We start from the raw sequence: 24,304 nt of genomic DNA on the forward strand, positions 1-24,304 counted from the left end.
GAGGTTGTTTTCTTGCAGTATCTTCTTCATTTTAATTTTTTTTCATTTAACCTTCTATGTATTCCTCAAATAGGTTGTCTTTGACATGAGGCCATTTGGATTTGTGTCTAACTGTTATATTTTTAAAGTAATTTAATGTTTTGTATCAGTACCACCGATCCGCATAGGTGGGGTCAAAAATGACCCCAAGCATTTTCTATGGAATTTCAAAAGTTAACCCTAGGATCTTTTGATTTTTATCAACTGTGGCAGTCAGGTATACATTTACTGTTGATTATCACATCTCATGTCAGCAGTTTCACCATCCTGAAGGCTATTTTTACACAACAACATAAATCTAAGTATCATCATATAATGTGGCGTTCAAGCGTTCATAGCGACGTCGCTTTTTGATCCTTCGATGTCCGCTCTTCCTATAATTGTGAAGCAGAATTCACCAAGCGATATTTACAGAGGGATTTGTTGATATAGCGTTCTTGGCCTGATTTGTATGACTTTTTATGCCTAAAAATAGGGCAAAAATCCATTTTTTTAAGCCAATTGGCAGTACCTTCTGATTTACTGGATAACAAAAGAAGATATTCATAATCACCTCTGTAAATGTTTTTTTATTTGATATATTAACACTACAAAAAAAATATTTTCAACCTGGCTTTTTGCAATGGTCAGATTCTTTGCATCAAAACATATATGCAAATTAGCGCATATTTAATTAGACACGACCTAATTAGCATATTTAAACATAAATACAGAAAACTTGCAATACGTTTTTTTCTCCTATTTATGTGAGTATTCAACTGGTAAAGTTTCATGAAGATATCTCTAAGTTAAAAAATTAACCCTATTCACCTATGTTGAGATAATTTTAGGATGTTTACCTTTTTTGCCTATCTAAAAGCTGTTTTGTAATAAAATGTTAATAAAAAGTGATGCATCAATATGTCCAACATGAAATAAAAACATTTTAGACAAATATATAATAAAAATCATCATCTTTAACCAAAATGAGAGACATTATTTGAGATTACAGCAAAAAACGCATGCATTCTAATTGGGGTCATTTTTGACCCCACTCATGGAAGAGTGTAGGTATTGGTAGCCTATGCATCTAAGGGTTAACTGTTTGAAATGTTGCTGATAAGTCTGGCAACATCAAAAGCGAACACCCATCTAAGGATTTATTTTTGGTAATGAGCAAATAAGGAGTGAATACATTTTGTTAAGCTCCTGGTTCACTTGTAATTCCAAAACCCGATGAACCCATAAACCCTTGTCAATCAAACACACCAATAAAAAAATCTATGGTGAGGTCACACTATTGTTATTATTATTATTATTATAATGTGTCCCTGCCCCATTAGGCCTATTTTGTTTATTTACGCATGCACCCTTAAGAGTTGACACTACTAAAGGTCCTGTCGGGTTACACTACTAACGGTTCTGTCTTAATGATGAACTAATCATCTGAGTCAGAGGTGTGAGGAATACATGATGAAACAAATACACAGCTGCGTTCATGTTTCCATGTTTTTCCATTGTTTATTTATTATTGTGTCTGATGTTTGTTGCGGTCACTATGACACAGGTCGCAATATTAATCTTTGGAGAACACTTTAATGATCTTTTAAATGTGTTTGTCCTCCTTTTCTTTGTGAACCCTGGATACCAGAGGAGCCTATTAACACCTGAAGTTTGCACAACACAGCCATAATGAGGGTCCAACCCTCAGTGGTACATCTCGGTGAAATGAAAGACAAACACAAGTTGATGCAATAGTTGCTCCCTCTGTCTTTGGTTTGGTATGGTTGAACATGAATAAAAATTACACAATACATTAGATGGCAAATTATTTATTGCAATTTCATTATACATCTCATCATCTTTTCTGTATTCATTTATTTATCCTGAAGTCATCTTTGGTCCTCCATTGAGTAGCTTAGTGCTGTGCAAGTTTATAGGGACCATTTCCATGTTGTTACATCAGAATAATGTTCTGACTTTCTGTCACATTATGTTGCATCATATGGCCGTCTTATGAACTTGGGTGACTTTAACATCCATGTCTGCTGTCCGGGTAAACCCATGGCTAGAGAGCTTTGCCATGTTCTGGATTCGTTTGGCCTCCTTCAAAGCCTTAATCAGGCCATCCAGGCACACTCTCGACCTGATTTTAATATACTGTATGGGTTTTCCATTGACAATATTAATATTGAAGATGCCTCTTCCTCTGACCATCCTTACACCACTCAATACACACCACACCTACTGTGAAGCATGGTGGGGGCAACATTCTGTTGTGGGGATGTTTCTCTTCAGCAGGGACTGGGCAATTGGTCAGGATAGAAGGGAGAATGGATGCTGCCAAGTACACCCAAATTCTTGAGGAAAACCTGCGTCCCTCTGCTAGACAGCTGAAGATGGGCAGGTCATTCACCTTCCAAAATAGGTTTGGATTTCAGGCTGTATGAGAAAAAAGTAACTATTTCAAAGGGGTATGATGACTTTCTATAGGCACTGTATGTCTCAGATAATACTGTATGAGCAAACATTCTACCAGACCAAAAATCCTGTTTGTCACTATAAACTCTCTCCTGAAACTGAAGCATCCTCTGACATCTGGAACATTTTTACAGTGTTTCACTGATCAAATTGAACATGACTGTATATACTGTATATACATACAGTATGTATGTATGCTTGGCACTGCCAGCTTGTACCCATAGCAAGACACCTGCCAAGTTTGAAATCAGTCGCATGAACAGTTCAAGAGATACAGTATTTATCTGGAAACGCCCACATCATTAGGACAATTCTGTTATCATGTTATGATTGCATCACATCAAAGAATGCAAATATCTCAGGTTATAGAAACATCCTATGCATAAACTTTACTGTTCTACTGACAATACTGTATTTCTCACATGTAGATTTTAAAATGATACCAAAAAGAAGTAGATTTAAATTTCGCCATTGACAAATATGGTTTGAGTTCAGGTATTTTCCTGTGGTCCAAGACAGACCCGGGACTGAGACTAGCCCTGAGTTAAACCAGATGGCAGCAGAGACTTTCTAGTTCCATGTATGTATAAACAGGGGTGCTTTGGTTAACGGCTTTTGTCAACATGAGACCTCCACTGTTTTAGGTATTCACATTTCTGGCCTTACAGTTTTGTTGCAATCCCTGCCATAAAATCTGTCTCTGTGCCAAACTCTGATAAACTCACTGGATGTGAGGGTGCCCTCTAGTGATGGAAAAATGCATGTGGGAGTAGTGGGGGAGGCCCACTTTGCAAGGTTTGGGACATATGACTCTGATGCACTGCTTGATTCAGAGGTTGAGTGATGTCCAGTTCACGAACATGTTGTCAAACAGGCCTGTTTGCTATGATGACTATGATGACAAGAGTTGAACACTGATGACATATACAAACCTATTTCAAATTAGATGTACCGCACAGTGGTATGCCTGCCTGTCTAATGTGTGTGCATGTGTGTATTTGTGTGTGTGTGTGTGTGTGCGTGTGTTATGGGATGGGTTGCCATGGCCCCTAGGCCCTACAGTTCTCAAGATATTCTCAGAAAACTGTGTCCGGCTATCTACAGGCCAGTTGGTGTACAGTCACTAAATGTACACATAAATTAATTCATTGTATGAACGTAATTCCACGAAACTTGGTGTGCATTGAGAGGGTGTCATAATTATCCCACTTTCAATTTTGTGTCATTTTGACTGTGTAAGGTCAGAGATACCTGCAATTACAAAACCTCATTTTTGCTTTTTCAAGTTCATCTATATGTATGTGGCGCTATACATGAAATTAGTGGATTAGGATGGGTTGACATGGCCCCTTAAGACCAACATACAAAAAAAGCTGGTCCTCCTTTGCCCTACGGTTGTCGAGATATTCACCAAAAGCTGACTAATCATAATGGTCATAATACTAAAGGTGAATTCTAGGAATTCCAGAAAAAAAAATATTTTGGCTACAGCAATTAAATGAAGTGGCTGAGAGGGATATTGTTAACAGTAAGGTCATAACATTTTGACACTTGTTCCTGCCAAGACATGTTGAATGAACATCCTTTGCGGTATGATGAGAAAACACAACACAGAGATTGTTAACTGTTTCAAACATCAACATCAAAAGTGATGAACGCCATAACAGACACCATGTCTGTGAACACCCTTCTAAGGTTTTCTTTTTGGTAATGAGCAAATAAGGAGGGAATACATTTTTGAGCTCCTGGTTCACTTGTAATTCCAAAACCTGATGAACCCATAAACCCTTGTCAATCAAGCAAACCTAAAAATATTGTGAGGTCACATTATTATTACGTACCACTATTACGTGTCCCTGGACCCCATTAGGCCTACATTTTGTTTATTTACGCATGCACCCTTAAGAGTTGACACCACTAAAGGTTCTGTCTTAATGATGAACTAATCATCTGAGTCAGAGGTGTGAGGAAAACACACATGATGACACAAACACACAGCTGCGTTCATGTTTTTCCATTATTTATCTATATTTAGTTTGACATCACTATGACACAGGTCGCAATATTAATCTTTGGAGAACACTTTAATGATCTTTTAAATTTGTCCTCCTTTTCTTTGTGAGCCCTGGATACCAGAGGAGCCTATTAACACCTGAGGTTTGCACAACACAGCCATAATGAGGGTCCAACCCTCAGTGGTACATCTCACATTAAAGGTGTGAAATGACAGACAAATACAAGGTGATGCAATAATCGCTCCATCTGTCTTTGGTTTGGTATCGTTTAACATGAATAAAAATGGCACAATATATTAGATATATATTTAAAATATTTATTGCAATTTCTTCATACATATCATCAACTTTTCTGTATTCATTTATTTATCCTGAAGTCATCTTTGGTCCTCTATCCTCCATTGAGTAGCCTAGTGCTGCATGTGCAAGTTTATGGGGACCATTTTCCTATTGTTTTTTTTTTTTTTTTAAGATTATTTTTTTGGGCTTTTTATGCCTTTAATGGACAGGACAGTAGAGAGAATGACAGGAAGTGAGTGGGAGAGAGAGTCGGGGTGGGATCCGGAAAGGACCACGGGGCGGGAATCGAACCCGGGTCGCCGGCGTACGGTGCGGGTGCCCCAGCCAGTTGCGCCACTGCCGGGGCCTTTTTTCATATTGTTACATCAGAATAATGTTCTGACTTTCAGTCACATTATGTTGCATCATATAGCCGTCTTTTGAACTTGGGTGACTTTTAACATCCATGTCTGCTGTCCGGGTCAACCCATGGGTAGTGAGTTTTGCCATGTTCTGGATTCGTTTGGCCTCCTTCAAAACATTATTCAGGCCACCCAGGCACACTCTCGACCTGATTTTAATCTATGGATTTTCCATTGACAGTATTAAGATGCCTCTTTCTCTGACCATACGCCTATTGTGTTCATTGTAAACCTGCCTAACCCTCTGTATTCAGCCAGATGCCAAGGCTGCTTCCCCTGTTATATTGATTCTGTCATAAGTCTGAATGTTATTTGAAAAATGGCACTGCAATCTGTGTTTTAACTGTGAGTTAGCTCCAGCCCTGATGAATTCATGTCCATTTTCATTTTTTCTTTGAGCATGTCATTTTCATTTTAGATCATGTAGCCCCATTCTAAATTCAAACGTCCCAAATTCAAACCACAGCAGTGGCTGGATGAGACTTCCTGCTCTCTCAGGTACAGTATGGCCTGCAGGAGAGCTGAGCAGAAATGGTAAAAAGACCACATTTTGAAATTTTAAAAACACACTCGCCAAATTTCAGACAGCAGCTACATTAACCATTAACCTATTTCTCAGATATTTTAAGCAAACATTGTAGCAGACCAAAAATCCTGTTTAACTATAAACTCAATCAAATCTCCAACTCTGTCCTGAAACTGCATCTTCTGACATCTGTGAGACATTTTTACAGTTTTTCATTGATAAAATTGAACATGGCTGCAAACATTTCACCCCTTAACAATGTTTAATCATTTGAGCAGCATGCCATAACCACAAACTGCCACCTACAGGCCAGGCCCTTATCATTTTTTTCATTTACTCATGGAAGTCTCCCACAATGCTGTTCTATATGAACAATTGAGAAACACTGAACAGCCATATAAGGCCATTTTAATTGTATTATGTAGTATGGTGAATGTAGTGTGTGTGTGCAGTGATGAGAGCACAGTACAGCAAATATATAGTGTAAGTTCGGTTGGCGTGTTCCCAAATGCTCATGATGAGTCATTGATCTATATTAATTTATATTATATATTATATTATTACTATGTTAGGTTTATTTTAATTGTCCATATATTTATAGTAGTACTGTTATTATTATTACTATGCTTACATTTTGTACTGTACATATTTGCTGGTCACTAGAATTTAATCTTGCACTGTTGCACTGTTGGACTTATTTGCACTACCAACTTGACACACACCTCATACTGGATCACAGTACCAATCCTCAATACATTCATGCACATCTTATCTATAGTATTTTACTGCTCCTTTAGTCATGTTGATTTGTTAATTTGTTTTGTATTTTCCTGTTTACATTGTATTATATGTTGTGTGTGGTGTCTTAAGCTGCTGGGACCTTGAATTTCCCCTTGGGGATCAATAAAGTATCTATCTATCTGATCTGAGCTTGTGCTGTTTATAAGAACACTGACTGCCCAACACTTTGGGGCAGTGACTGATGGTCACCTGAGAACTTCAAGCTGAATCCATCTTTAGGATGGTAAGTAATATTTTCCACAAATGCCACAACAATGAAGAACCTCACTAAAGCTTATTACTGCTTTCCAGAGCTGAACTCGTCTTGCACAAAGGATTTCAGGTCACCAATAGGATACTTCATAATGTATACATTCTTTTTATCTGTATCGGTATCTACAGTCTTCCTCAATCTGTTGGTGATCATCTCCATCTCTCACTTCAAGCTACTTCACACTCCTACTAACCTGTTCATCCTCTCTCTGTCTGTAGCAGACTTACTAGTTGGCTTGCTTGTTATGCCTGTAGAGAGCATCAAATTAATAGAAACATGTTGGTATCTAGGGGACAGTTTTTGTTACATATTTCCCTACATTACATTTGTTGTTGTTCTTGTCTCTATGAATAATATAGTTTTCATATCCATTGACCGGTATATTGCGGTTTGTGATCCTCTGCGTTACACTCTGAGTGTGACACCCGGGAAAAGTGCTCTGTGTGTGTGTCTGAACTGGTGTGCTTCTCTGGTGTGTGCCCTCCTGGTCTTGCAAGATCACCTCCTTTATCCAGAGTCACACAGAACATGCCATGGAGAGTGTCTGCTTATTATCCAGCTGCCATGGATTGTGTTTGATCTTATCGTCTCGTTTGCCATCACCTGTTCCATTGTGATAGGATTAAATGTGAAAATATTCTGCACGGCCAAACACCAGGCACAGGTGATCAGCGCTTTCACAGCGAGAGTAAAGGCTGGTTGTGCAAACAGAATGATTGATAAATCCAACAGTAAAGCTACGAAAACCATAGGAATACTTGTTACAGTTTATTTGCTCAGCTACATGTATATGCCATATTATGTTTGCGTCACTTTTCAAGGAACCTTTACATCTGCATCACTCGTAGCAAATAGTCTTGTTTGGATATTGTATATGAACTCTTGCATGAACCCAATAATATATGCATTATTTTATCCCTGGTTTAAAGCATCTGCAAAACACATCATCACCCTTGCAATACTTGATTCAGGTTCCTCATATTATAAAGTATATTCAGAATTATCCTAAATTTGGATATAGAATATAATCTCTGCATGCATCATCTACACATATATACAGTATATGTAATTTGAATCTATAGAGTAATATTGAATTTAATTAGAATTAAAGTATAGAAAGGCAAGTATGCATTTGTGATAAAGAAAGTAGATGTCCGCACACTGGAGACACCAAACCGACACGTTGTTTTAAATAAACCTTGTCGGGTTGGAGTCTCCAGTTTGCGGACATCTACTTAGTTTGCGGACATCTACTTTCTTCATCACTGTTACATTTGATGTGTCCTGCACCTGGTCCCAGTGAGGTGGGGTGTGCATGCACCTACTTGACCTAAAAAGTATGTATTTGTACCACATGCAAACGCTGGTATTGTACGCAAATGTGGAAGATTTAATTTTGTATGCTATGCAACAATATTTCCATTACAACTGGTGGAATACTGCATACTGGTATGTCTTTGTATTTGACTGATCTTTGCGTTATCATAAGTTGTATGTGGGTGGTACATTGTGTGCAACTCTCGGTGGGAACTGTTAAGCTAAGCAGTATTTATGTACAAAATGTTTAAGGATTCAGAAATGAATACATTGAAAATGAAAATGTAAAAGGATGGCAAATATATTGAATTGTATACTAGAAATTCATTCAACCAGTAGCCTCATTCAAATGGCCTAAATCTGAGGACTTATGCTGGGTGCCTGCCATTCATGTGCTGAACCAGCCCAAGCCACTACAAGGACAGGACACCGGTATTCCTTGGATAACAAGACATATGAGGATATTCAAATGGCCTTTGCATCCAATGAATGAATAATGGAACATGAAAGGGTATCCCCAGGTAAGGCCTATTTTAGGTCAATGGTTACAATTTAATTTCTAGTACATAATTCAATATATATTTGCCATTCTTTTCATTTTCAAGGTATAAGGAATTTCTGATTCTTTTTGCAACATGAGAAATAAAATATAGCCATTCCATTCAATTCAAGTATCAATCAGCAGTAATGCCATATAAAAGGAGCAAAATGCTATGTTTCACCTGAGGGGTTGATCATCTTTTGTGTATTGCAAATGTTTATTTTGGTGTTGCCAAAACACCTGTAATGCATTTATTCTGTGAATGGGCCTACAGTACAGTACACTAAATATACTTAGCTATTTCCACATAGAATTGTATGGTCCTACTAATAATCCCACATACCATTTCAGCTGCATGAAAATGACACACAGTTATAAACATGCCGTTTTATCCTTATTATTTATAGAAGAAGACCTTCACACCTGAGAAAGGTCTACATTTGTTGCATGTGTATGTGTGGGACTTCTTCTTTAAGTGCAGTATCACTGGTAACTCTCACCTTGTCCAACGCACCTGTCTAAAACAAAGAGGTGTGCAAAAGCGCTTATGAACTTATCCTTATTATTGTCATGGTCATTTGTTGTGGAGACCTCAAATTGTGGGAAAACATTAATAAACTGACATATTTGAAGAGGAAATACTGACAAAAAACTTTTGAAAGTCAAGAGACATATATCATAGATTTTAAATTGTTTACACATGCTTATTATGAGTTGGTCTTCCATCCTAGAAGAAGGGAGACTAGACAAGACTATTTGAAGTGAGGACCAGCTAATTTAAAGCCAATTCACATATTACATATTAATGTTGCACTAAGCCACTGTATGTCAATAAAGGTTAAAATCATCATCAAACATCAGCATGAGTTTGTCTTCCATCCTAAAATGTGGGGAGACTTTGTCAAGATAATGCCCAAATATGGAATGTGCTTTTCAAAATGTAAAAATGAAAGAATTTCTAGGTCTGAAAGATATGAAGACAGAAGCGGAAGATATCATAGGCCTTGGTTTTAGGACCCATTGATCATGTAGACAAGGTCAAATTGAGTGTATCCAAGTGAATCTAGGAAAAGAGTCACAGGCACTTGTAAAATCTAAGGTAAATGCAAAAATTAAATGAAAGTAATAGAGTGTACATTTATACCATGAGGACAGTAACAGCATTAAACTTTGATTGATTCATGTAACAGCATTCGGTAACACTTTACATTACAGATAGGTAATACGTGGGTAATGTTATGGCAATATGTACGCAATTTAATGGTAATAATATTTTTAAACCACATATTACAAATAATTAATGTGTAATTTCTAGACAATTACTGTGCAATTACCATACAACAATGCAAATTGTTGTTAATGCACGTTCTAGACGTTCTCCGCTTCGCGTCGGGCCGTATCATCGTCTAGAACGTGCATTAACTTTGACTAACCGGACAACGTGTCGTCTATTATCCCGTACATAACTGCTGTAAATATGTACTTACCGAAGCAATAAATATTTAGGATTTACTTATTGTGATATAATGTGTGACCTGTTATCTGTTGTTATGATGAAATAAATGAGGTAATTTCACAATAACTATATGGTATCAGGGCTGTAAAAAACTGTTGTCTTTTCGAAAGGTTTTCTGTTCGGTGGGGAGTTGTTGAAATCCTTTCGAAAAGACAAAACAGAATTGTACAGCCCTGATACCATATAGTTATTGTGAAATTACCTTATTTATTTCATCATAATAACAGATAACAGGTCACATTTTACCATCAAATTAACTGTACTACAAAAACTTTGACCATTGTGTAATTGTGCCATAACGTTAGATAACGTTAGATAAAGTTAATTTAGTCCTTCATAGCACCATCATGTTGGTATAATTACAGAAATATTATGTCACAATAAGTAAATCCTAAATATGTATTGCTTCGGTAAGTACATATTTACAGAAGTTATTACCTTTTATTTTACACAAGTTATTTGCATCGTTGTTGTATAGTAATTACACAGTAATTGTCTAGAAATTACACATTAATTATTTGTAATATGTGGCTTAAAAATATTATTACCATGAAAATGCATATATATTACCATAAGATTACCCACTTATTACTGATCTGTAATTAAAAGTGTTACCCCGCATTCAATTCATTTTGCTGAATATCAACAGCATCTGGGGCAAACCAGTCAACTGAGTTTGGCCTGTCCGTATCACAGGATATAAACTCCGGTCTATTTTTGAATGACAACTGAGAAAATGTTCAGTGTAGTTTTGAGTGTACGACCGGAATATGCATTTACAACTGAATACGGGACTCTCCTCCTTTTGCGACCATTAACAGTAGCTTTGTTGCATTCAGTAATCACCTTGTTCAGACTTTCTATACACACAAGATAACGGCAACTAGAAGAAGACCAAGGTAATACTAGTCAAGTAATATTTGCTGAAATGCCGTTATTTCTTTTGACTTTTACAGTACAAGGCCGCAGCATTCAGACCATAAGTAACAGTAACAAGTGCTTTTATACTTGGTTCAACTCTTAAGGGAACCCGGTAACATTTTGGTAAAGTAGATCTCAGTAAAAAATAAATCGCACTTACAATCTTCTGTGTGTGTGTGTGTGTGTGTGTGTGTGTGTGTGTGTGTGTGTGTGTGTGTGTCCATGTTTGCTTGTCTAGTCTAGTGGGGCTACATGCCCACCAAGTTTAACACGTCCAGCAATTCAGGAAGTTTGTGTCAGGTAAAATAAATAAATATTTTTAATAAATAATAAATATTTGCATTCACATGCATTAGAAAAACGTACATATTAGTATTATGTACTACAGTATATGGACTAAAATATTTGCCCATTACACCCACAGGAACTTCATCTGATTATACGTTTGATCATTTTTGGTGGGCCAGTCATTGTTATTAATAGCTAGCAATCCACATGAGGTTCTGAATGTTTGTTTTTCCCACAGCTGCCATTGTTTCACCAACATATTTATACAAGGTTAGTATCTAGAGCAGTCAGTAAAGTTGGGTGTGCTGCCGAGCAGGGGCAATATTATTTTCAGGACAACCTGTGTCCACACAAGGTAATGGAAGACCACTGGAGAGCTAATCGCTGTTATCCCGCCCTGAACTCTTCATGTACAAAGCTCGCCAGGCCACAGGCATTATACATCCTCATGTACATATTTTTTTCATCAATATCTGTGTCCACCGTTCTTCTAAATTTGCTGGTGATCATCTCGATTTCTCACTTCAAGCAGCTTCACACTCCAACCAACCTGCTCATCCTCTCTCTTGCTGTGGCAGATTTATTTATCGGACTGATTGTCATGCCTGTGGAAGGGTCGCAATTAATTGAAACATGCTGGTATTTTGGGGACACACTGTGTAACATATTCCCCATAATTTCTTCGGTGGCTCTTTCAGGATCTCTCGGCAGCCTTGTCTTAATCTCCATTGATCGTTTCATTGCAGTCAGTGATCCTTTAAGGTACTCATTGAAAGTCACACACAACAAAGTAACTATAATTGTTATTCTTAGCTGGTGTTTTTGTCTACTTTACATGTTCTTCTTGCTTTACGACCACCTTACTGCAATGGAGCCTCAAAGGACATGTCATGGAGAGTGTCGTATCACAGTCAGTTTCTCACGGATTGTTGGTGATGTTTTTGTGTCATTCATTATGCCTTGTTCCACGGTTATCATTTTAAATTTGAAAATTTTCTGTGCAGCAAAGTACCATACAAAGATGATTAACTCTGTTACAGAGAGACAAAGGGCTAGTAACAAGGGCATCATTAGAAGTAAGAAATCCAGCCGTAAAGCTGCAAAAACGATAGGGGTACTTGTTACAGTTTATTTGCTCTGCTATATGCCATATAATCTAAGCACGTTTTTTGTATACAACAATCAATCATTATATTTTCTATTGATCTGTCTCATATGGATTATGTTTCTAAACTCCTGCATAAACCCAATAATATATGCTTTGTTTTACCCATGGTTTAAAGTCTCAACCAAGCACATCATCACCCTTGCCATATTTCATCCAGGTTCCTCTAATGCTAATGTGAATTCTGATATGAAATAGCTGAACTGATACATGTGTTTAACCCTATGAGCCCTAAGCTGTTTTAAGGGCATTTTCACTACCTCTAGTTAGAAGCATTTATCCTGGTCATTGTAAGTGCCATTCACCCATGCTACATATTGTTTTTTTCAGCACAGTCTAGGCTATCCAGATCTGCCACAATATCATGTATAAATACTTGCATTGATTTGATTTAGATTTTTAAATAATAAAAATTTGAAAAGCGTACTATACAAATTCTTACATTTTGACGTGTATCTCACCACAGCAAGCTCTTTCCCACGAAACTTACATGGTTACAGTATGTAGGCCTGACTGTCCTGAACACGGCAATATAAGAACCATGGTGGAGGTATACTTTGGGGCTGAGCAATTTACAGAAATATGTGGTGTGTGCCTTCCAGAAATAAATGGCAATTTTTATTTAGTGATGAAAAAATGACTTTTTGGCACTTTTTGCGCTCCATATTTGTGACACTAGCTGATCTGACATGACTTGTTTGCGGTAGCACACATGACGTGCACAGATGATGATTCTCTATAATATTTGTTTTACTGCATTGCAATGAACAAAGTAAAGGCAAAAAGTGTTTATTTGTCAAACAAATTTGGATGCAATATGAGTCTTGAATTGGATACCATACAGGAGTTTGCTAGGATCTCAAAACCGTGTTATGAACGTGACTTGTCATAGAGAAACACATTATAACATTGGATTATGAACATAGGCTATTATGCCACACAAAAACACGAGGTAAGTGGAGCTAAATGAAGTTATTATTTTGCTGTCACTTCGTCTGTTTTATGGCCTAGAAGGTTGTATTTGGTATCTGTGGATAGCTCTAGCTCTCCTCTTTCATCTGACATGCGTGCCATATCTTTTTGATAGCGGTTTCACGAGGAAATCAAACGAGAGTAAAGGTAGCCAAAGCTACAGTGGGTACGGGTTGAGAATGCACCTTCTCCCACGGGACTCCCGAAGAGATCCCGCAGGCCGTCAAGCCGATTTTTTTCGAGGCTAAGGCAATGTACCCAAACAACCACCAGGTGGCAGAAAGTTTCATCCTGCATTTCAAAATGATGAAGACCGCATATCCGTCAATAGTCGACTCCTTAATCTCATTTAATCATTACAATGAAGGTGATGACTGGCGAAATTATTCAAACGACGTTTCAATGAACCATTGTTCAAATGAATGAAAATAGTTATAGAAAATCGCCTACAGCCTAACGCCAACACAGCTGATTCTTTGATTGATTCTAAGCTGTTTTGATGTAGGGGATGGGTAAACTGGCGCGCTACAAACATGTTACCAATCAAATGTAATATTAGTAGGACTAGCCTACTTAGACACTTTAGTCATAGGCAACGTTGCCATGTTAATTTGGGCTAGAAGTGCTTGCTTGTGGTGGCGCTCCTGTCCGCTGCTTCTCCCGAATTGTGTGGCAAATTTGTCAGCAATCAGCTTAAATGTCAAATCATATTTATTTCTCTTTGTCGCCATGGTATTGGGGGAAACGCGGAGAAACGAGACGGTCAGTCCTCGTATTTTTTCTTCGCGTTTCGTTATAAGAAATATATAGGTAATAGTTAGTCTTCTTCCATATTGAACAGACGCTCTTTGTTCCGTATTTTAAGGAACTACTCAATGCACACACACTACAATGAAAAACACACAAAGAAATCGCTAAACATATAGCCTACAACCAAATGACACTTTAATGCAGCGTTTCTCAAACTATGGGCCGCGAAACGTGGAGACTGCTGCTGGTCCGCGAGACATGGAGTGAAATTAGGTCCGGTGATCTGATAATTTGCTGCGCAATTGACCAAGCAACCGCGGACCGACAGAAAAAGAAAGCAAATGTTGCTGCTATCGGGAGGAAATGCTTGCTAATTTTATGTGTTTAAACATAGAGCCATACAATTAGGTGTGTCTGTTATTATGATAATTTTCGAGCATAACTGCTTGTCCATAGCTCAGTGACAGGTGTTAATAGCCTTGCCATAAGCACTGCTGTGGAATGCAGGTGCTTCTTTTATTATGCGGTTAGAGCATAAGCGCTTTCTCATATAGACTATAACTCAGGGACAGGTGCAAAACCACCAACTGGGATGGATCGAAGGGCAAGCAAGCACTGCCACACAACGTGAAGGCCTTTGTGTTGTCAACACTAAACAGAAACTTTCCTACGATGGGGAGAAGTGGCCGCAAGGACTGCATCGATAAGATCAACGAATGCCTTCGCAAGCCCCGAAACCCCGGTGATACATTTTCTTTCCTTTAATTCAATAAAAAAATGTTTATCTGAAGAACTTTTCCGAGGTTGTCTTGTCTACCAAATCCTAAACTTAAATAGCGTAAACATTTTATCTTATGAAAAAACTCTTAGGGGGAACAGTTAGGCAGCCCTTCTTCCATATCGTAGTAGGCCTATAGGCAATTTATTAGAGGGGTCAAAAAAACTCATAAAGTAGGCTAGCCTGCTACTTTTTCCAGACTAAATGTGTCACTTTAGTGATTGGCTCTTTCAAATGCGAATGAGGTGGATGGGCTTTTGAATGGGCCTGCTGCAGGTGAGAGGACACATCCTAAGAATTTGTTGTTTTTACAAAGTGCCATTATCATTGGCATATTCTCTTAAAACAATACATAAGTTTAGAGCGAACGTTTCAACTATGTTTGCCATGGTAGACAAAAACACTCAAATAAAACAATAGCCTAAAAAATAACTGTAGTGCGTAATGGACACGGCTCTATATCCTAAATAATTTTCGAGGTTCGCCATTTGGTAAAAAGCCAGGTCTATATATAGAGAGAGAGAAAGAGAGAGAGAGAGATTCATGCATTCTGCATTACCGTGACCCTATACCTTGGATGTTTTTTTTTCTCATTGGAATACAGCAGGACAGGATGCCTTTTATCTATCAAACGCAAAAGCTGAGATTGTTGGAAGGACTAGGCTACTCAACAAACTTGTTTTTCGTTTCTGGGAGATCTCGTTATCGTTTTGGATTGTCGGATTTTATACTTATTGTATATATAGGATGAACAAAGTCCATGGATTTGCTATATTAAATCCAGTAGCCTAATAATTATAGTGCATGAAAATGCACTATACTGTTATTCCAAGTCTTCTTATTATTACAGTGCATGAAAATGCACTGTACTGTTCTTCCTCGGTCTTCTTCTTCTTATTATTACAGTGCATGAAAATGCACTGTACTGTTATTCCAAGTCTTCTTATTAAACTTCTTCTTCTAACGCAGCCAATTCAGCTTCAACCGTTTAACGTAGAAACTTCATTCAAACGTTGTTGCGTAGGTCTTGCTTATGCCATGCCTGCTTTGTATTTTTCAACTTTGTAACTTTTATACTTTTTAAACTATTAGTTAAAAACTATTACAATTTCCCCCATAGACTTAACATTGCTCATTATGACATCACGGCAACAATTAGAATCTTACGCCAGGTGGCCGGCCACCTGGGCACCAACTGTCAGTTTCTCTGGCTTTAAGCATACAGTCTCTCAGAAGACTACATATCCTGTTAACTGTTTCCTCTGTCCACAACTGTTTCAAAATAAAAGTCCTCACTGCAATAATACACTATTAAATCATTTAACCATTGAAACTACTCAACTATTGAACTGTTCAACCATTCCAACTGTCAGTTATCATCCACTATGCCTCCAGTCAACTACATGAAAGCTCCATGTACCTAGCAACCAACATAGCAACCATTCAAATTAAGTGTTTATGACCGTTTCCATAGCAACCAACATGATTATACTGCAGTAACTTCTTGTTTCTTGATAGTGGCCACCATGGATACCCTAGCAACAAATGTTTCAAAATAAAAGTCCTCACTAGCAAGTTAGCTAGTTAGCATGGTTAGCATAGTTAGCATAGGTAGCATTTTTAGCATAACTGCAAAAAATCATCAACTAAGTTAGCTAATCAACCTGGTTAGCATTCTTAGCAAATTTAGCATTGTTAGCATAGTTAGCATTTTTAGCATTACTGCTAGAAATCATCGGTTAAGTTAGCTAATCAACCTGGTTAGCATTGTTAATAAAGTTAACATTGCTAGCATAATTAGCATTTTTAGCGTAACTGCTAGAAATCATTACCTGAGTTAGCTAATCAACATTTTAACATGAATAGAAATCATTAGTTAAGTTAGAGCTGGAATGTTTCATCTTTAAACTGTCTACCTTCACACTATCAACTCTCTGTAAACTATGCAACCACCATGTTTAACCTAGCTACACCTTAATAACCATATCTACATTATCTATCTATTTTTGCATTTTCATGCACTGGTAATTCCTTGGAATTGCATTTCTAGTTCTTCTTCTAACGCACGCAATTCAGCTTCAACTGCTTAACGTAGAAACTCCATTCAAATTTTGACGCGTAGGTCTTACTTACGCGATGTGGGCTTTGTATTTTTCAACTTTGTAACTTTTATACTTTTTAAACTATTAGTTAAAAACTATTACAATTTCCCCCATAGACTTAACATGGCTCATTATGACATCACGGCAGCAATTAGAATGTTACCCCAGCTGGTCAGCCACCTGGGCACCAACTGTCAGTTTCTCTCAGGCTTTACAATCTCTCTGAAGACTACATATTCTGTTCCCCTGTATCCTCTGCGCACAACAGTATCAAAATAAGTCCTCCTAATTCCATTCAACTTTATATCCATTCATCTTCTTCAAACCATTCACTCATCCACCCATTCTAAACAGTCTGCCTATCAACATCATCAATTAGACGCTCTACATTGAACTTTTAAACAATCTACTCTGTCTCAGGCTGGCTCTCTTAAGACTAGCCAGTTAAATTGATTACACCTGTATCTGTATCCACTACTCTGAGTAGAGAGCTGTCTCTCCATTCTACAAGAATATAAGGCACATTCCATCCAACATTCTATCCATTCATCTTCTTCAGACCATTCACTCATCCACCCATTAAACTGTCTATCAACATCTATTAAACAATCTGTCTATCAACATCCATTAAACTCTCTGTCTATCAACATTAATTAGACTATCTACATTCAACTTTAAAATTATTTACTCTGTCTCAGGCTTTAAGAGTAGCCTACTCTGGCTCTCTTAAGACTAGCCAGTTAAATTGATTACACCTGTGTCAACTACTCTCAGAGAGCTGTATCAGTGTCTCTCTTAACAAGAATATAAGGCACATTCCATCCAACCTTCTATCCATTCATCTTCTTCAGACCATTCACTCATCCACCCATTAAACTGTCAATCAATATCTATTAAACAATCTGCCTATCAACATCCATTAAACATTCTGTCTATCAACATTAATTAGACTATCTACATACAACTTTTAAAGTATTTACTGTGGGTCCCTCTCAAGCAGCGTTTATATGTCCTCCCTCGCTCCTCGATCCTCAATGATCTACATAAAGAAAGATAGAAGAAGGGCTAGACTATCCCATTGTTGCCGCTCCATCATTCTTTATGTAGATCAGTGAGGAGCGAGAGAGGACGCGTAAACGCTATATGAGAGGCACCTTCTGTCTCAGGCTTTAAGCATACAATCTCATTAAGACTACAGATCCTGTTTCACTACGTCCTCTGTCCACAAAATAAAATAAAATACTGTTTCAAAATAAAGGTCCTCACTGCAATAATACACTATTAAATCATTTAACCATTGAAACTACTCAACTATTGAACTGTTCAACCATTCCAACTGTCAGTTATCATCCACTATGCCTCCAGTCAACTACATGAAACCTCCATGTACCTAGCAACCAACATAGCAACCATTAAAATTAAGTGTTTGTGACCGTTTCCATAGCAACCAACATGATTATACTGCAGTAACTTCTTGTTTCCTGATAGTGGCCACCATGGATACCCTAGCAAAAAAATGTTTCAAAATAAAAGTCCTCACTAGCAAGTTAGCTAGTTAGCATGGTTTGCATAGTTAGCATTGTTAGCATTTTTAGTATAACTGCAAAAAATCATCAACTATAACTAATAATCAACCTGGTTAGCATTGTTAGCAAATTTAGCATTGTTAGCATAGTTAGCATTTTTAGCATTACTGCTAGAAATCATCGGTTAAGTTAGCTAATCAACCTGGTTAGCATTGTTAGTAAAGTTAGCATTGCTAGCATAATAAGCAGTTTTAGCGTAACTGCTAGAAATCATTAGCTAAGTTAGCTAATCAACATTTTAACATGAATAGAAATCATTAGTTAAGTTAGAACTGGAACGTTTCATCTTTAAAACGTCTACCTTCACACTATCAACTCTCTGTAAACTATGCAACCACCATGTTTACCCTAGCTACACCTTAGTAACCATATCTACATTATCTATCTATTTTTGCATTTTCATGCACTGGTAATTCCTTGGAATTGCATTTCTAGTTAAACTTCTTCTTCTAACGCAGCCAATTCAGCTTCAACCGTTTAACGTAGAAACTTCATTCAAACGTTGTTGCGTAGGTCTTGCTTATGCCATGCCTGCTTTGTATTTTTCAACTTTGTAACTTTTATACTTTTTAAACTATTAGTTTAAAACTATTACAATTTCCCCCATAGACTTAACATTGCTCATTATGACATCACGGCAGCAATTAGAATCTTAGGCCAGGTGGCCAGCCACCTGGGCACCAACTGTCAGTTTCTCTGGCTTTAAGCATACAGTCTCTCAGAAGACTACATATCCTGTTAACTGTTTCCTCTGTCCACAACTGTTTCAAAATAAAAGTCCTCACTGCAATAATACACTATTAAATCATTTAACCATTGAAACTACTCAACTATTGAACTGTTCAACCATTCCAACTGTCAGTTATCATCCACTATGCCTCCAGTCAACTACATGAAACCTCCATGTACCTAGCAACCAACATAGCAACCATTAAAATTAAGCGTTTATGACCGTTTCCATAGCAACCAACATGATTATACTGCAGTAACTTCTTGTTTCCTGATAGTGGCCACCATGGATACCCTAGCAACAAATGTTTCAAAATAAAAGTCCTCACTAGCAAGTTAGCTAGTTAGCATGGTTAGCATAGTTAGCATTGTTAGCATTTTTAGCATAACTGCAAAAAATCATCAAATAAGTTAGCTAATCAACCTGGTTAGCAAATTTAGCATTGTTAGCATAGTTAGCATTTTTAGCATTGCTGCTAGAAATCATTGGTTAAGTTAGTTAATCAACCTGGTTAGCATTGTTAGTAAAGTTAGCATTGCTAGCATAATTAACATTTTTAGCGTAACTCCTAGAAATCATTAGCTAAGTTAGCTAATCAACATTTTAACATGAACAGAAATCATTAGTTAAGTTAGAACTGGAATGTTTCATCTTTAAACAGTCTACCTTCACACTATCAACTCTCTGTAAACTATGCAACCACCATGTTTACCCTAGCTACACCTTAGTAACCATATCTACATTATCTATCTATTTCTGCATTTTCATGCACTGGTAATTCCTTGGAATTGCATTTCTAGTTAGGCTATGTGCCACGTCCGATTTTGCAAGTGGTGTAGTAGGCCTAGGCTACATTTAAAAATCGACAGCCGTATGTGAGATCCATTTCATGAAGAGCAATTGTCTTGTGCGATCATGCCCCCTCCCCCACACTCGTCTAACCAGTTCACTACATTATAGCCTACCTATATGTGGCACTGAGGAAGACTGCCTCTCCCTCTTCTCTCTCGACAGACACCTGAGCCCGACTCTATGTCAATGTAAAAATGTGCGTGAGTGTGCGCTGAACCACGAATTCACATAGGCTTAAAAAAATCGCAAAACAGAAAATCTTTAATTTTTTAATAAAACGACAACTTTTCTCTTGATGAGTTCCGGAGAGGTTCTTCGAGTGGGTTTCGAACCCCGATCGCTGGCGTACCTTGCACATGCTCCAACCAGTTGCGCCACAGCTCGATTGTTAACACCGTTATGCTTTATTCGCGCCATGGACTTGAAACGCCGATCAAAAGTTCTGACATGTTAAACTGACGTTAGTTATTAATTCACCACATGATGAAATGCTGTCATATAGCTTGACGCCCAGGCCCAGCAGCCTATGGTAGTCTATGCCTATCTCTGAATCAACATGAACATGCATACGATACATACGTTGCTAGAAACTTATATTGCGGAGCTAGGCCTCCTAGTCGATGGTTACAATGAATCACCCTCACTGCCCTATCGCATATCTGACCATCCATTGTTACAATGTTACAAAATGCGCGATCTTCTCCACGCATGTAGCCTACGGTTATAAGTAAAGTGACAAGCATAGGCATGTATTAAAGAGATTTCTGTTAAATACATTTTATTTTCAGTCGTCAAAAGTGGTGGGGACAAAATCTGTGATAACAAGTGCTGGGTAGGCCTACATGTAGGCTACCCAGCGTCGCCGGTTAAAATGAACATGCCTCCGTTTTAAAATAGCCTATACACATTTCTAAGTATTCCTAGCATGTAAATGTAGCCAAAATGTTCATCTTGTCCATCTCTTTCGTCTTCGCCTTGACATTGACAATAATAGCCTATTCACGGAAATGCGGTCTTGTAACCGTAGCCTAATGAATTCATGAATTAATCTAAGGTTGCCTTTCGAGTAGCCTATTTCAGGTTGAATTGAAGGCTATTTCCTTCTGATAGGCCTATAGGTTTCTAAAACCATTTTCATTCATTTCAACAATGGTTTATTGAAACGTCGTTTGATTAATTTCGCCAGTCATCACTTTCATTTTAATGATTAAATGAGACGGATATGTGGAGCATTTCTCTCCCTCTCCATTGACCAAAACGTTGCTCTGGCATCTCTGCTGGACTGACTGAGTTATAGGCTATGTCGAGTGAGAGAGCTGTGAGGTAGGCTGTAAACATTCGAAAACTCTGCAACCGCAATCTAACATGCCGAGCGTCATGTCTCTTTTCTCCGCTTGTCGCCAGCGCGGTGTCCTCGGGTTTTTCCATGAGCCGAACCTTCATATTATTAGGGCGGTCTATGTTGCCCCCTTGCGGTTGCAGTTTTCCCGATGCTTCGGGAGTCCCGATGTGCGGGAAAGAAAGGAGCATTCTCAACCCGTACCATCTGTATATGACATTATTATTTGTTTGTAACTTCGTCTGATTTTATCATACAAAATGATCGATGTATTTGGTATCAATGCAAAGCTCTGCTTCTCCTCTTTCATTTGATATGCGTGTCATGTCTGTGCGATGCGTGGTCCGAGTAATTCAAGCGAGAGTTCTGGATGCGCCGGTGAACGCAGAGCAATTATAGACTGTAAATATGATATACTTTGATTTAACTTCATCATTTTATTTTATTTTCATACTTGATCGTACAGACAAGTGTCTAGTATCGTTGGAAAGCCCCGGTTCTGCTCTTTCCTGCAATATAAGTTTCATCTCGCTGTGACTAATAATAGCGGAGCAATGTAACAAAGAAAATGTGTGCGTTTTTTGACGCACTTTGCGTCCGTCGGGCTCATAGGGTTACATTACCGGCATTGTTAGATCCAAGGCGTATAAATCAGGGGTGCCCAAATTCTTCCCTATAAAAGGTAAACAATTAATCTGGGTGGAGGCATGCGCCAAAAGCAAGCTTTTATGTCATGTCACTTTATATATTTTGTCAGTATGAAAAAATGACAAACCAGTTCCACAAAGGAAGTGGCCAGTCAAAAATACTATTAAACATGACTCTTCATTGGGGCAGCCATGGCCTACTGGTTAGGGCTTGGGGCTTGTAACTGGATGGTTACCAGTTCGATCCCCGACCAGTCCACGGCTGAAGTGCCCTTGAGCAAGGCACCTAACCCCTCACTGCTCCCCGAGCGCCACTGCTTGGGCAGGCAGCTCACTGCTCTGGGTTAGTGTGTGATTCACCTCACTGTGTGTTCACTGTGTGCTGTCTGTGTTCACTAATTCCGTTACATTGGGTTATATGCAGAGCAACGAATTTCGCTCACAGGATCAAAAAAGTATAATTCTATTAAGAATGTAGCACAAGTACACAACCCCTTTGTAATGATTTTTTTTTATCATTTTGAGACAAACGTCCCGCAGAGGGCGGATGCTTTCCCATTGGCAGACATATTTGACTGACAAGGGTCTACACCAATCACGTCTTTCTGACCAACAAGTCCTGGCAGAGAATTGCCGGCAAGCCAGGCATGGACTAAAGCGAGCGTGGTGGAGTTGATGGTAAGTAGGCTACATGAAGCAGTATTCAAATGATTGCTATCTTGTAATAAGCATATTATGTTAGATATTTAGATTAGTTGGCCAACAATAGTCAGCGTTGACGTGTTAATGTTCGCTGTTGCCGTGTACGTTAGACTGACATTAGTCAAGGTATCGATAGAATTTTAGCAGCTAGTTCTAGGCTAATGATTAGCGAGATCAGAGAGGATTCAAGTGGTCACTATGAAAGATCTTTGATTAGATGGCTGCCAACGATTAGATGGCTATTGATACCGTTACAGTTTGCCGTTTAGTTTGACTATGACCAGAGGGGGTTTTGCTATGACTGGCCGACTTTTCAGCTCCTGTCCAAATGCAAGTTTATGTGAGTTTTCTGTTGTAGTCATTGTTCTGCAGCCAATGCATACAGAAGTGAGTGTGCTGTATTAAAATGTGTGTGCAAGGATTAACGTTATCAGCGTTGACGTCAAGCGTCCTGTGACGATAACTACTCCTTCGCAGGTACGGACAGTCGGGCACAGTGCGCCAATGATAAGCCGTTTACTGTAGCGGATTAATGAAGGGTTTATTTCACTTAAGTAATAGATAGCGTTAACATAATAACAGGCAACATAGACATGTGACCGTACATTTCTAGACTGTCAGAGTATCATAAAGTCTTGAGGTAAGTTGCTGGAGTGCAATATTACTGAGTAGCAACAAGATGCAATGTGGCAAAAGTGCATGGTGGAAATAGCAGCATAGAAATTAAAAGTTTTTACATTTCTATGCAGGGGAGTGAGCATAAAGTAGTTGGTCTTTGGTTATGGGCGATTGGATTTTCTGTCTATGGGCACACTCTGCTGCTCTCGAAGTGGTTTATGTTAGCCCTCGCTGCACTGAGGGCATCCTTCTCTCCAGACTTGAAGGCATTCCAATCTGTGCAATCAAAACACTATATCAAATATCTACTATGCTATTATTGATAGGTAAGGCCTCATATTGATATAATATAGCCCATTTCATGTCTATTCATCACAAAATCATGCTTTTCTGAAAAGTCTGAATGTGTAGAATATGAATCTGATGTCATGCCATGGTTTGAGTATAGACCCGTATAGACCCGAATTTGTCACCATGCCATGCATTATTAGTAGGGCTGGGACTCGATTAAAAAAATATTCGAATTAATTAGAGGCTTTGTAATTAATTAATCGAAATTAATCGCATTTTAATCGCATATAAATATTTTACCTGAGAACAGTGAGAAGTATGTTTTTTTCACATGGATTTTTAGTATAACCTACCATTGTATAATGACTGAATACATAGGCCTAAGCTTAAGCAA

General features: G+C 38.2%; 2 protein-coding genes across 2 annotated transcripts; both read left to right on the forward strand.

Moving 5' to 3' along the window:
• The first annotated feature begins 6,796 nt into the window (after positions 1-6,796).
• On the forward strand, positions 6,797-7,804 carry LOC134079572 (trace amine-associated receptor 7f-like). The gene has a single exon (XM_062535665.1). The coding sequence runs from the start codon at positions 6,797-6,799 to the stop codon at positions 7,802-7,804; it is 1,008 nt and encodes a 335-aa protein (XP_062391649.1).
• Positions 7,805-11,736: 3,932 nt separating this feature from the next.
• LOC134080791 (trace amine-associated receptor 13c-like) lies at positions 11,737-12,741 on the forward strand. Its single transcript, XM_062537402.1, has one exon. The coding sequence runs from the start codon at positions 11,737-11,739 to the stop codon at positions 12,739-12,741; it is 1,005 nt and encodes a 334-aa protein (XP_062393386.1).
• The last annotated feature ends 11,563 nt before the right edge of the window (positions 12,742-24,304 follow it).

Source organism: Sardina pilchardus, chromosome 5 (genome assembly GCF_963854185.1).
Source record: "Sardina pilchardus chromosome 5, fSarPil1.1, whole genome shotgun sequence".
In the NCBI taxonomy this organism is placed as follows: Eukaryota; Metazoa; Chordata; class Actinopteri; order Clupeiformes; family Clupeidae; genus Sardina; species Sardina pilchardus.

What these genes read in the sequence shown, in the direction of transcription:
- LOC134080791 (XM_062537402.1), top strand. Translation starts at nt 11,737, where the DNA reads ATGGAAGACCACTGGAGAGCTAATCGCTGTTATCCCGCCCTGAACTCT.
- LOC134079572 (XM_062535665.1), top strand. Translation starts at nt 6,797, where the DNA reads ATGAAGAACCTCACTAAAGCTTATTACTGCTTTCCAGAGCTGAACTCG.